Source organism: Sesamum indicum, linkage group LG13, assembly GCF_000512975.1.
Source record: "Sesamum indicum cultivar Zhongzhi No. 13 linkage group LG13, S_indicum_v1.0, whole genome shotgun sequence".
In the NCBI taxonomy this organism is placed as follows: domain Eukaryota; kingdom Viridiplantae; phylum Streptophyta; class Magnoliopsida; order Lamiales; family Pedaliaceae; genus Sesamum; species Sesamum indicum.
In genome coordinates this window covers 1,377,879-1,392,440 of record NC_026157.1, presented here as the reverse complement: position 1 = coordinate 1,392,440, position 14,562 = coordinate 1,377,879, and the positions used below count along the sequence as shown (strand labels likewise).

The 14,562-nt window shown below is 35.3% G+C and overlaps 1 protein-coding gene across 3 annotated transcripts; it reads right to left on the bottom strand.

Annotated features, from left to right (window-relative positions):
* Nucleotides 5,573–13,950, bottom strand: LOC105176068 (calcium-dependent protein kinase 16-like). 3 transcript variants are annotated; one of them, XM_011098749.2, is made up of 13 exons: nt 13,821–13,950; nt 13,245–13,702; nt 11,560–11,690; nt 11,421–11,462; nt 10,249–10,360; nt 10,101–10,179; nt 9,621–9,790; nt 9,077–9,203; nt 7,368–7,483; nt 7,177–7,284; nt 6,966–7,028; nt 6,637–6,810; nt 5,573–6,259 (listed from the first exon to the last, which is right to left on the bottom strand). In XM_011098749.2, exons 2-13 carry the CDS (start codon nt 13,641–13,643, stop codon nt 6,095–6,097), a joined length of 1,686 nt encoding a protein of 561 aa, XP_011097051.1. In that variant the 5' UTR covers nt 13,644–13,702; nt 13,821–13,950; the 3' UTR covers nt 5,573–6,094. The 3 variants fall into 3 exon arrangements, with proteins under 3 accessions (XP_011097051.1, XP_020554239.1, XP_020554240.1); XM_020698580.1 differs by lacking the exon at nt 13,821–13,950 and having other exon boundaries at nt 11,560–11,724; nt 13,245–13,365; XM_020698581.1 differs by lacking the exons at nt 13,245–13,702; nt 13,821–13,950 and adding an exon at nt 13,143–13,163.

The following is a 14,562-nucleotide window of genomic DNA, read 5'->3' as shown; positions in this document are numbered from 1 at the left end:
AAGGAACTTGGAAAAATGGGAGTGTGCTGAAACTGAGTGTAGAAGAGGAAGAGGGCTTAGTGATTCTAGATGGATTGTGGCACTCTGAGTTGATGGGTACCAACTGTGTTTAGTTGGCTGACTATTGTCCAACCGATCATACAATTTTGAAGCTTTGTGTGCTTCAATCAAAAGTATGCTATTACAGGTGAGGGGTGTAGATTAAGAGGTTACCGGAGGGTTGCCTTCTGTTAAGGTTAAATCACGTGATCGATCACAATAGAGCTCTTGATGGTTGCCCATGGAGTTTTGAACGTAATATCTTGATCCTGAATGGTTTTAACGAGGTTGACAACCTTATGACTGTGGATCTCAACTGGTGTGACTTCTATGTTCACGTTCATGACTTACCAATATGTAGAATGAATTTCGGGATTGCAACTATCGGGAACAAGTTGGGGAAATTCAGGGATTTGGAGATGGATTCAGCAAGCTGCGCTTGGGGAGCAATGCTAAGAATGCGAGTGGCTATTTAGGTTAACCGTCTACTTAAACAAGCCTTGAAAATTAAGACGCCTATGGGCGATGAGCACCTGGTCAAGTTCACTTACTAGAGGCTCCCGAATTTTTGTTACTTATGCGGACGACTTGGTCATATATCTAAATACTGTGAGCTCCAATTTGCTGATGATTTCCAGGACCCGAGTCTAGAAACTCCCTATGGACCATGGTTGCGGACTCTTTTGCCATCTAGAGGACCGGCTAGGGAACCCAACTCTGGAAGCTCGAAGGGGGTTGGCCCTCACCAGCATCAATCACGGCGAGCATGCCAACATGGACCTGTTGTGTTAAAGGATTTCACATCAGGCCAGGGTCTGAGACTGGAGAATTTACAACAAAGCAACCTCTGGGGTTCGAGAACTCGAACTCGAGAGGTATCACTAGTGCAGTCGACGAACTTGAAGCATCTAGCACACAGTGTCATCGAGCAGTCGGTGAAAGTGCAACAAATATAGAGAAAGGGAAGGCCATGCAGACTCATAGTAACCCAGAACTTGCAGCAAATGAGGAAGGAGAGCTAGTCCATTACACTCTTGTTCAACTTACCGGGCTCGTTCAAGACAATCTTGTTGGAGACCAAATGAATCAACTCAATTTGCAGACTGTTATGGAGGGGGCACTGGTGATGGTACCGCTAAGATTTGCAAGGGGGCACTGGTGATGGTACCGCTAAGATTTGCAATAAGAGGACCGCAACGTAGGGGCTGGCCACGTCGAGGACGAAGGGTGTTATTACAAGGTTGCGAGGAAGGTAGGAAGAGGGCTCGAGGGGCGGAGATGATTGAACCGAGTCTAGAGATTGTACATGCTAGTAAATGTCGTATGCATTTGGTTGATGAAACATCATATTCGATATCGGCGAAGACTACATTGCAATCCCGCCGAGAGCCATGAAAATCGTTTGTTGGAACTGTAAGGGTTTGGGACCCTTTGGATAGTTCATACACTTGTGGAACTTGTGCACCATCATCATCCCGGCTTGGTCTTCCTCTCGAGACCAAGTGCAAGTATAGGAGACATCAACGGCTCAAGGAAAAAATGAACTATAATGGTAAATCGAGGGCTTGATCTTATTGTGGAGAAACGACTTAGATGTGTGGGTTCAATCTTATTCGAGATATCACGTAGACGCCACAATTCAAATCCAAGTAGGGGCTAAACGGTGGCATTTTACAGGGTTCTTAGGATTTACTAAGGCGGCTCAGTCATGATTTAGCCTGTCCGTGGTTATGTGCCAAAGACTTCAACGAAATCCTTCATCAATCTAAGGTAGAAAGTAAGGGGGACCGAGCTTGATGGCATATATCGGATTTCTGGAAATGCTTGCTGGAATGTGACTTGAATGATTTGAACTTCCAGGGAGATGTGTATTTGGTGCAATAGGAGGGAACATCCTAGTACTGTTCGGGCGCAACTAAATAGAGCTTGCGTCATAACTAGCTGGGCATTCCTCTTTCCTCAAGCAAGAGTCATCCACGAGAGAGTTATAGGATCAGACCACTCGGCCTTATGGATTGATTAGAGCCAGTCGTCAAACGACAAAACAGAAGGCAAGCTAAACACTTTCGTTTCGAAGCCATTTGGGTGCGGAATGCAGACTATGAAGGGATCATTCAACAGCACTGGTCAACAAATTTAGAGGCTGTACCACAAGAGAATTGCCTCACAAAACTGAAAGGGTGCGGTGAAGGACTGTTGGCATGGGACAAGAGTGTTTTCGGGGAATATACGCCAGCAAACCCGCAAGCTTGCTGAGAAGATTAAAATGTTACAAGGTTCCGAGATCAATGTAGATTCCCGACGCCTAGTGAATACGCTTCAGGATAAGCTTGGATAGCTTCATTCGCAAGAGAAACTATTTTGGCAATAACAGGCGAAGGCTTTATGGCTTAAGGATGGGGATAAAAACACCGGTTTCTTTATGCTCGAGCTAGCGAGAGGAGCGATAGAAAAGACATTAAGACCATTTTTTACGAAAGGGAGCGGTTAATGAAGGGCAAAGATGTTGTCTGAAATGTGGTCTTAAGGTATTTTGAGCATATTTTCCAATCCACAAACCCAGATGAAGCAGTGATATGTGACAGCGTTGATATACTAACACCACGTATGAATGCGATGCTGGCCCAGCCGTTCACTATGGAGGAAGTGAATCTTGCTTTAAAACAAATGCACCCCCTGAGATTGTCGAGACCTGACAATATGCCTCCTATCTTTTATCACTTGAAAGAACTTAATGAAGCACTGTTGACTAAACAAGCGTGGAGGGTGGTCGATGAACCCGGACACCTTGCTCCAATACAAATATTTCCTATCTTTCTCATTCTGCAATGCCAATTTAGGTGTAGCTCCATCTTTCACATGGTGCTCCTTAATTGCCAACACAGTCTCCCTCCTTTGTCCAAAATTAAATGTTATACATTTAAAATATACAGTAAAACCTCTATAAATTAATAATCTTGGGACCATGAAATTTTATTAATTTAGAGAGATATTAATTTATCGATTTTTTAATATTTTATTAATTAAAAGAGAGATTTTCTAAATTCAGCAAATTTAGTACATATGTATTGAAAATAAATGGATTCATATATGTTTCATTGATTATATTCATGCATCAATTAATTTTTTATAACTAATTAAATATATTAATGTATAATATCAATTCATTATTTACAATTAACTATTATATTCATAGACACATGTATCAATTCATTGGAATAACTTAAATATACATGTTTACATTAATTTGTTGCACTTAAATAACTATTATACCCAATTAAATATATTCATGCATGATTAATGAAACATATACTACATAAATCTCAATATGATAATAAAATAATTCATAACACCAACCATGTCTTCTCATCTAAAAGACATCACAAAATCATCCATGAATGATCAAATACATAAAGCATTACAGGCTTCACATTTTAGTAAATTACCATAATATTTATAATTGTAATATTTATGAATTATTAATTTAGAGTTTTAATGGGACCTAATATTTATAAAGGAAATTTTCAAAAAAATATTATTTTATTATCTTATCGAATTTGATGATTTTTTACAAAGGCCCAAGTCGGGACCGGAAGATTTTATTATTTTAGAGAGTTTATTAATTTATAAAGTATTAATTTATAGAGGTTTTACTGTATATGCAACTTAAAATCATTCCTATTGAATCCAAGTTCTTCATACAAAATTAATTCTAACTTACATAACCATTTGAATTAATCTGTTGACCTCCAAAATATATAATAATACCAACAGTGTTTTGTTCCGTCATATCTTTAGAATAAAATAAAATACACATCAAAATTTTAATTTTTAATAATATTATAATAAGAATATTTAAACGAACAAATAACAGAAAATTTTAATAAACAACTTATTATAAGCCTTTTCAATCGTAAATCTTCAACTTGTTATGACAATAACAAAAATAAGAAAGTGAAGAAATTGGAGATGAAAGTTTGACAAACACAAATTCAATGAGAACGTGATAACAGAGTTTGGATTTTGTAGGCAAAAAAATGGTGATAAAAAATTGCAGTGCTGTTCAGTACAAAAATAAATTTTGTATTGCAGCAGCCTGTCTGAAGCACCACTGCTAGCAGCAGCAGTGCCACAAAAAAGCAGCCTGCATTTGACCGAGTTTTTTCTTCTTAATTTGTAAATGTGCACTGCGATCTTAGATCGCAATCGCAGTGCCAAAGGAGAAATTTTGTTTTTTTAGGTTCTTAATCAGTACTGCGATCTAAAATCTAATCTATAAATATATTCTTGTAATGTTCTTTTATTTGCATTATTAAAATAATATTCCCAACATCTAATCTATAAATATATCTTATATAGTTCTATGAGAATTTCAATCTATTATAATCATTGCAAAACTTTAGGGCTATACTTCCGTCTCCTAAGATTTTGTGTAATTACACGTAGAATTCTTGTGATTTGAAAAATTACATCTCCTTGAAATTTGCTTCCGTCTAATAAATAAATCCTTTCGTTAGTCAAAATCCATTGAATTTGCGAACGTTAACAAGAAAACTGAATGAAAAATTAATATTTACCATCGATTGACTTATTACTGGCATATTGCAGGTCAAATAATTTTTTTCAAACTAAATTACCCTTATAACTGTGAAGATATACCTTCGCATATGCACTAACACGTGAAAATATATGAAAATAATTTGATCAAAAAGTATTTATTTGACATTCAATAAGTCAATCAAGGGTTAACGTAGAACTCTTTTTTTATTTTTTTTTTTTAATATCAGTAAATTTGATGAATTTTAACTAATAAAGGGACTTATTTGTTAGATGGAAATAAACTTCAAGGGTGCTAAATGTAATTTCCCAAACCATAGGAAAATCTACGTATAATTACACCAAACTTTAGAAGAGGGGAGTGTAATCATCCCCTTATTTGTGAAAAATATAATTATAAAAGAAATTCAATCTAGAACTAACATGCTAATTACATTTTTTTTTAAATTCTACTTTTAAATATTATATTTGATATTTGGTGCTAATTTATCAACATATTGTGTACTTTTCTAATATATTATGCAATTTTTCACTTCGAATTTAAGAAGATCGATAATTTTTATTCTCAATTAAATTTTGATACTTATTCGTTATTATATATAGATATATTCAAGTTTAGATTAGTATTATATATACATTTATATTCATGTGTTATTTCTTTTAAATTATAGTATGGCATAGTAAATTAATTTTTTTCCAAAATAATTAAGATTTCTTCTAGCAAAATAATTGCATCGAAACAATATTTGCATATTTTTCAGTTGTATATATTATTCATTCTCTAAATAATTTAGAACAATTAGAAATTTCGAACTACAAAATAGAAAACACAATGGTAGATTCATAGTTTTATATATAGTATAAACGTAGATATAAATATATACACATTTAAAGGCATTAGATCCTTAACAAAATAGTTATCAAGTTCAAAATTAATATGGAAACAATGAACTGCTTTTTTTTTTTTTTGGTGTGTTTGTGTGTGTTTTGAGGAGTTTGTTGCCCGTGAGGAGGTAAAATGCTATAAACACAAAGGATAAATACATATAATTAAGTATAGCGTACAATTTGATCTCTCCTTTTGACTCAACACCATATAAGAGGTGAATACAGTACTCATACTGGAGAGGGGATACAAGAGATGATACAGCAATATCGTGTCATCCTCAACTGATATCGATCCATACATCTCGTAAGGGCGAGCAGATGTCCAGCAGCATCAACATATACATAATTTACAGTGAGAAATCCTCTTCATGTTGCCAATGATCTTGAGGGCTATGTACAGCAATCTCGACATTGCAAGCATTCGCATGATGGCTGGAAATCAGACTCCCAACAGCCATGGTTGGTCAGGGATCCACAGAACAATATTCAATATCAACAGAAGAGGAACGGTATGTGACAGTGACTTTCCAGGGAAAGCTTTTGCTGGATGAGCTCTTGAGAGACTCTCATTCTTCTAACAATTCACAGCTTTGAGAAGACAACGTCGAAACTATAGCTTCCCCGAACGTTGCTTAGCAGATGGACTGATCACACCTTGTGAACTCAAACTTGCAGTTCTTAAAAGTCTGCGAAATTCTGGTAAGCTAATCCTCCCATCTTTGTCCAGATCTGCTTCTTCTAAAAGCGGGTCTATTGAGCCCCTTAGACCTGTGTGCTGTAGCACAAAATTAGCAAGGATCAATATGTTTACTAGGGACATTTTTTTTTTCTGAAGAAAATAAACTATAGGAACAAGCACTGAACAATCGACCCGGCATATACTCTATCAGTAACAATCTCAACCTAGTAAGACATTGCATGGCCAGCAAAAAGCAAAGATAAGATGAAAATGTTCCATAGCAATCATTGACTACAGACAACTAGAATCAGCAATATACCAACTGCCAATTTCCAGACCCTACTGCCTTAAATGCAATAACATTTTGGGGATAAAAAGCAGAAATGAAAAAGAGAACATTTGCATGTAGTATGCTTCATCACTTTTCGGATTTGGGTATCAAATACCACTAAAAAGACTGAGCACATACTAACCAGTTTAAGTTCTTCTGGTGTTATAAATCCATTTCTATCAACATCAAATTTTTCGAAAGCAGCCTGCGACCTTTGCTGCCATTTTTCTGAACTGTGTATCTCCAACTGATGGACGTGAAGGGTAGCTGCAACAAACTCTGAGAAATCTACGAGTCCATCAGTATTGCTATCGATCTGCTTGCATAAACAGATCACAATTATCATTAATCCCAGACTAATCATGAAGTTAAAAAATGGACACAAACTGCACAAAGTGAAATTGTATTATCAAGATAAGGGAGGAAGTTCAAAATGACAATCATAAACTTGTCAGTATGAGAGCAACATACCGCTTGAAGGATTTCAAGAACACGCGAATCTTTCAGTTTCCAAGGAAGATCCTTTGCCAGGGCCTATGTTGCAAAATAAACATGTGATGACCATAAATAATAGAGAAAAAACAAATAGAAAAGCAATCCAGAAACTTGGTTACTGCATCTCTGAGAAACTAGCACATAAATGAAAATAACAAACCTATGTAAATCCTTTCTCACAACTAACCTGCCTCATTTCTTCAAGACTAATGGCACCATTTTTATCCACATCAATTGCATCAAACTGGTCTCTAAGATCAGCCAACTCTTCCTCATCAAGGGTGCTAGCCAATGCCTGGAGTATGAATTGATCAGAAAGAAGTTGTATCATAATAGACAGGCACCATAAGTCTCAACTAATACAAAATACTGAGTTACCTGAAGTGCAAACTGTTTAAATCGACTGTATTTCACAAATTGACGCATGTTGGATAGAACAGAAATGTCCAGTGGAATCTCTGAAGCTTCACCTCCTTCTCGAACCCATGGATGTGCTGGACAAGTTTGAGAGATCAGTCTACTAAACTGAACACAGGCAAAGGGACTACACTTTCTGGTAACGTATTGAAAATTTATCAGCAGTTTAAGAGTCTTGAAAGGGCACAAGATTTTCCAAATTAACCAGTACGAACAGTTAACCACTCAAAACTGAGATAAATGTTCATTAAGAAACTTTTCATACATACATTTTATCATCCAACTACTAGCTTTCAGTAAGTGCGAGTAATTCCAATTTCTGGGAGGCCATACAGAAGAGAAAATCATTTCTTCACATCAAGTTTCAGGTTCTAGATCTTGGAACTTGCTATTCGCTCAATTAATTCTCTCATAGTAGCAACACCCAATTTATCCTAAAGTTGCATTTAAGTAAATCACTTATCTGTTGGCTTTAAAGGGGAGCAGATGAGAATTTGATCCAACTACCACAATTAGATGGTGGTGAGCTCAGCCTATCAGTTTTATGATTGTCTTGCGCAAATCTAAGTAGATGTAGAGAGCCTAGCTAAATATAGACGAACATGTAAATAAGGGAATTATTTGAACCCAGCAGTTGAAGGGAGACATGAAGCACTCATGCATAAAGTGGCCCAATTTCAACCTTAATCCTTTTTCAATATATGCAATCATCATAAAAATCTTTCAGAGACTCATCCTGAAGACCCCATATCTTTGCCAAAATACAAGTTTCTATAACTTTTTAAAGAATACCTAGTGGTGGAGCTCTAAGTGATCAATCTAATAATCACAAGAAATATAAAATTTTGAGAAAATTAAAACAGTTCTATCCTGTAAAAGTTGATAATTCAAACCATAATAGTTACTGTCAATTTCAGACACCTTTCCTTAGGATTGACTCTAGGAGTTGAAGATTGAAGATATTTGACTGTAACATTCAAAGAGAAAAATGAAAAAGAATAGTAACCTTTTCAATAACTAAATTAAGGACATAAACAAGCTAGATGAATTTTTCAAACTAGCAAAGGTATGTAAACTTATTTTATACCTATTTAGCTCTCAAACTAAAGCTTTGGAAACTAGACGAGTTGCTAAGTCCTTTCTTCCATTCTTTCCTCCAACCAAAATAGGCAGCTATTTTCATCTTGTAGACAATTTTCTTCCCTTCTAGCCATAATTTCATTTTCCCAACTAGAAAGTATATGTGGTGAAGGAAACAAAGTTGAGACAGTTCAGAAATTCTTGTTTAGTGGAGAAAACTAAGAAATTTAAGAACTAGAAAACAGGAGCTCTACTAGAATCTAGTAGAAAAAGGACAATGTGTTACTCGTTCTTTTGGTTAAGGATCAAAATTACTTGAAGGTTTGTGCTTCCAAAAAACAAAATCACTGCTGGTGAAGGGTTACGCCTGGTCCCAACTTCTTCACTAAAATAAATAAGACTCGATTTGGGAAAATTTGACTTTGCATCCAACATTCTATTAGAAATATCAGAAGCAAAGAAGATAGCTGAAAAAAATAGATATTAAGAAACATTCGGAGTAATGGATATAAGTATAAACATTTTAATCTGGTTATTAAATATATTTCAGAGGAGTACATGTTAGTCATTTGAGAATCATCATGACATACATAAGGCCTGGGCTGCAGTAAGTCTGGCAAGCGGATCTTTCACTAGTAACTTCTTCACAAAATCTTTAGCAGCATTGCTAATTCCAGGCCATGGTTTCCGCTGAAAGTCAGGCTTCTTTCTAAGAACCTACAAAACATTAAAGATGCAATCATAACCTATTCAAATTCATCTTAAATAAATGGCTGATCCCGAAGGGAGCAGTTGATACATGTATCATAGGGTTATCGGGGAAAAATTCTTCAAATACATTACAAAAGAATCACTGTACGAGGCCAAAACATCTTTCTATATGTGATCCATTATTAATTTGTTTTATTAATATTGCTATTATTATTATTATTTACTATTATTTCATTGGTGGCAGTTGAAATAAGTAATAGAACAAGGAGTTAATGGAAATTCAAAGGACAAAAAATTATTGGAGACAAGTACTCAACATTTAGTATACACCCAGTTAAGAAAGTTCACTGTGAGAGCCAGAGAATTGAGAGATCATAGAACAATATCAGATTATACAAAACACGAAAAGAACTGGTGTCCCACCTCCTTAAATATGCCATCCTCAGTTTTGTCCCAGAAGGGCCGCCGGCCACAGAGCAAAATGTAAGTAATAACACCAATGCTCCAAACATCTGATTCTGGGCCAGACCTACGCTTCAATACCTCTGGAGCAACATAATATGCACTCCCAACAATGTCTTGGAATTTCTTTCCTGCATTCATGATAAAAATTTGAAGATTTTGTAATAAACAAGTAAAAAATACCTTCCAGAGAATAAGGAACATAAACTAGCTAGTTTATGGAGACATGAGAAACAGATGCATGAATAATTTGTGATCCAGATTATGATTAATATTTATACAAAAGTAAAACAAATATATGTGTAAAGCATAAATATTAACAGGCAAACATCCTATCTTGAACTTGGAAAAAGAAGAAGTGATCCAGTCACCAAAAAAAAGTATTGAGCATAACGTACATGTTCTAATCAAGAGACCAGCAACAGGGAGGCATCTTATTACCTGGTCTTATGAAGTCTGAAAGACCAAAGTCTGTAGCCTTCAGGGGTGAATCCTCTTCCGGTGACTCAAATAAAAAGTTCTGAGAGAAAACAGAATTAGAAAATCAAGAAGCACGGTCTAGCAAAAATCAAGTTATTTTGCCGCACACCTCGGGCTTCATATCACGGTGTACAAAACCCTGTAAATGGCACTCTGCTGCAACTTTCAGCATCTGTCTTACAACAATTGCAGCATCTTTCTCTGTGTAACGGCTGTCCTTTCTGTCAAGACAGAATTGGGGCTCAGCTTTAGAATGAATGCATATACTTCAGGAAAATGGGCATCTCATACAACACAAAAAATAAAATAGGTGTGTAAAACAAGTCAAGCTGGCTCAACAACCATCTGATATTGCTCGACTGGAGCTCAAGCTGTTTCAAGCATGACTGGAGCTTCCTAGGAAGAAAGGTCAAGCTCGCATAAAGCTGTTCCCTGGTTTGGTATTTTAATCATTTGAAAACGAGTAATATACTTGACAGCTCACATAGACTGTTCCCTGATCGGTCTTTCTATGATTTAAAACAATTCATATACTTAATATATATAATAGGAAAAATTACTAGAACCCCTTTAAGTAAATTTTTAAATCTAGAAAATCCATCAAAAAATCTTTTTGATCCAAAAACATCCGGCCCCTCATTTTTTTTCATTTGAAAGAAATCTAAATATTAACTTTTACTTTATTTTAGACAAAATTAGCCTTGACCAATTCTTGGTTGTACAACTTTTACAAAATTATTTTTTAACTTTGAGATATTTGATCTTGTTTAGTTCACTCAATTAGAAAATTGAAGTTGTCTCTCCAAAATAGTAAAAAAAATATTTATATAATGCATGCATGTCACTAAATCCTCAATATTTATATACAAAAAATTAAATAAAAAGTATATGTAGGATAATTATTGATTTCCGATTTCATACTCATACCTACTCTAGTTCTTTGCAGCATTTTATTAGTTCCGACATAAAAGCGTGAAAATCTTTTGTTAATTGAATCCAAACAAAGTGTTTTTTCTGTTAAACTAATCTGTAAACTAAATACTTCAAAAAATAATGAAAATTTCAATTTTTCAAATTTATTTCACTCTTTTGGTACAAAATTTTAATCTTTATTTGTTGTACTGAATGGAATGAAGCTTGAAACGAGAGACGAGTTTGAGCTTAAGCTCAATTCTTTCTTTCACACTCAAGCTCAAGTTTTAAAGTTTTGTTGAGCATGAGCTTTTTACCAAACTTAGTTTACACCCCCAAAGATGAAATCGAAACGTCAGGTATGCTTACTTTGACAATATACGGTCTAGCAATTCTCCACCCTCACACAACCTGAAAAATTGATAACAATTCATTCACATACAGTTCAGTAATAACAACTTAGCTCAGGATGGTTTTAGTAACAAACGAAATTTTAGCCAAAACTTACTCCATCACTATATATACATAAGAATCATCTTCAAAGGCATTACAGAACTGAACCACATTCTCATGACCTGCTAATGCTTTCAAGATCTTGACTTCTCGCTTGACATCCTCAACAGCAATTGGAAGAACCATCTGACATAATTAAGGATGTTGTTTAATCCACAGCCTTCACAAGAAGGAAATTCAAAATCTGAGCAATAACTCAAAGAGAAAGGAAATTTCAAAGTTGAGCATTAACAAAGAGAGAAATTTTAACTTTTACTTCATTCTTCATATAAACGCACAAGGTGAACAAGAATCAAATTTTATGACAAATATATCTTGATATAAGTAATACATTTTTACGTAAGAAGTAATCATCCTAACAATTTTACTCCTAACATTTAGCCCAGAAAGTTAAAAGTGGGCAATTGTTACAAGTTCCCAACCCCACACCTGTGGGAAAAAGTTTTTGGTGTGTTTATAAAATGGGGCATCCCTCCTCCTTACTACCCAATTTTCTAGGGATGGATATGGGCCCTTAACGAGTGGTATCGAAACCAAGCCCCACCAATGCCTAGAGGGTAATCTTTGTGTCTAATGTAGGGCCAACCAAAGGGGAGCCACATCGCATGAGGTGTGTGTGGATTTGGTGGGGTAGAATGTTACAATTTCCCCAACCCATTTCAATTGGGAGAGGGGTCCTGGGGGTAATTATAAGGTGGGATATCCCTCCTCCTTAGTAACCAGTTTTCTAGGGATGGATGTGGGCCCGTGACAGTTAGGCATAATTGAGTGAATATGCGAAGAATGTTCGCATTTATAATAGAAAGTGGTCTGGCCCTTGCCATGAGTTTCTCTAAAATCTAATCAACTAAAAGCACGCATATGCCTAAAGATTAGTAACAGCAGCTCCATTCAACAATCATACCGACCACTAGAGGATGCTTCAATAGTGGGAGATATAGCCATTAGCTGAAAAGTCCTCTAACAAACTTCTTCACCGGTCATATCTTTCTTAATGCAAAACCTGTCATTCCCCTAGCCAAAGTTTTATATGCCAATGAACTAAGGAAATACAATTACAATGATAACTCTAGCCAATTTAATGATCTTCGAATGAAAGATGCTACAGAGACCCCAAAAATATGTTCAACTATCACGATATGCAAAAAGACAATTTATTTTGAATCCAGTTCCCGTGGACTTGTAAAAGGAATGCTTCATTAACTGGACAACAAATAATATGAAGCATATGATGGATCTGCAGCACCTATTAAATGCTATGGTGATTGACACCAATACAGATCAGAATAATTCATGGAAACATTAGAAAGGTGCAACAAAGTACAAAATGAAGAGAAAGTACACGGTAGTGGCAAACGGGTGTTCATTCCATATCTAACTGCAATAATGGACCATTCAGAAAATATTCACTTGCATGTCAAAGTTATTTCAAATCAGAGTAGATTATCTAATCACTTCAATTGAGCGTCATCAACCATCTAGAAGAGATGATTGACGAATCATAAAAATTAAATCTCATATAATCGCAAGAAATCACGTCAATATCACAAAAGAATTGAATATAGATTGAGGAAGTACAATCACTTTCCCCTGGGGGAGATGAAATGCCTATAGATACCCTTCGTTCGGACAAAATGTAAATACATAAAAAAGAAATGGCAAATGTAGGCACGTGATTACCTTATTCTTCTCGATTTTTTTGACAGCAACACGGTCTCCATTGGAATTATCAATAGCAACATATGTATAACCAAATTGGCCATGCCCCAACAATTTCCCAATCGTATACCTCGAATCAAAATCCTTATCATACCCAAAATCTGTTCTTTTTCCACAGGGAATGACCCCACTTGGCCTTCTTGAACTACTCTTTACATTCTGTTGAGAATGCCTTTGCTGGTTACTTTCCTTTATCTTATGATGATTATTAGAGGAGCTTTCTTGTTTTCTTGGTGTATCTAAGGAAGGGGTGGCGGAGGCCTGCTTCGAGGCCGCAGCAGAGCTGCGGATACGGCTGACGATGCTTACGGAGGATTTGGAGGTGTTGCTCACCTTTGCGGTGGAACAGCAGCCACCCATTTCCAATTAACAAAAGCTTAAACAAAACCACCAAAGGCTCTTTCTCAAATCAAAGGATTCTGTACAAGAATTCCACGATCAGCAGCGTCAATCACATAAACATATGACCATGCATAAATAGAGGAAAAATGTGATCAATATGCGGGAGAAAAATGTGAAAATGATGACGATACATACATATATATATATATATATAATTTTGCTCGGGGGGAAGCTTAAAGCAGATGGGAGGAAGAAGGAAGGAAGAGAGAGAGGAGGTGGTGTGACTGTGATTGGTCAAAGAGATCATTGGCATAGGAGACAGGGGGAGGGGGTGAAGAAAGCTATGCTCTTTTAATTTTTTTTATTCTATGTTGCATTCACGGTTGTAAATAATGAGAGTCAGTCTAATATATTATTATTTAATTTTATTTAAATTATTAAAATTTTGTATCTAAATTTAATTTAATCGAGCTCAAAGTTTTAATTTGATCAAATATAAATCAAGTTCGAATAATTTGATATTTAAAAAAAATTATTATTTTAGTACTTACAAATCGAGTTTAAAAACTTGTCAAACAAAAAATTTTGTTTAAGTTCGGTTCGTTAAATTCAACCAATCGAATTAAAACGAGTCTTTATCGATCTATTTCGATCATTGTCAAGTAGCTTAATTTATTTTTCAACCCTTGTTGCATAGATATTTACACGGATGCAACATGAAAAAAATACGAGATACAATTAAATTTTCAAAAATATGAAAATTATATATTAAAAATACGGGCCAAATTGCATATTTCACTCCTGCATTTTTAAAAATAAGCTAAAATTCCTCCTATATTTTAAAAATAGGCAAAAAATAATCCTATGTTTTCTTAAATATAGTACACTTGCCCCTCACCGTTAATTGAAACTAACAGCGTGAATTTTTTTGTCAAAA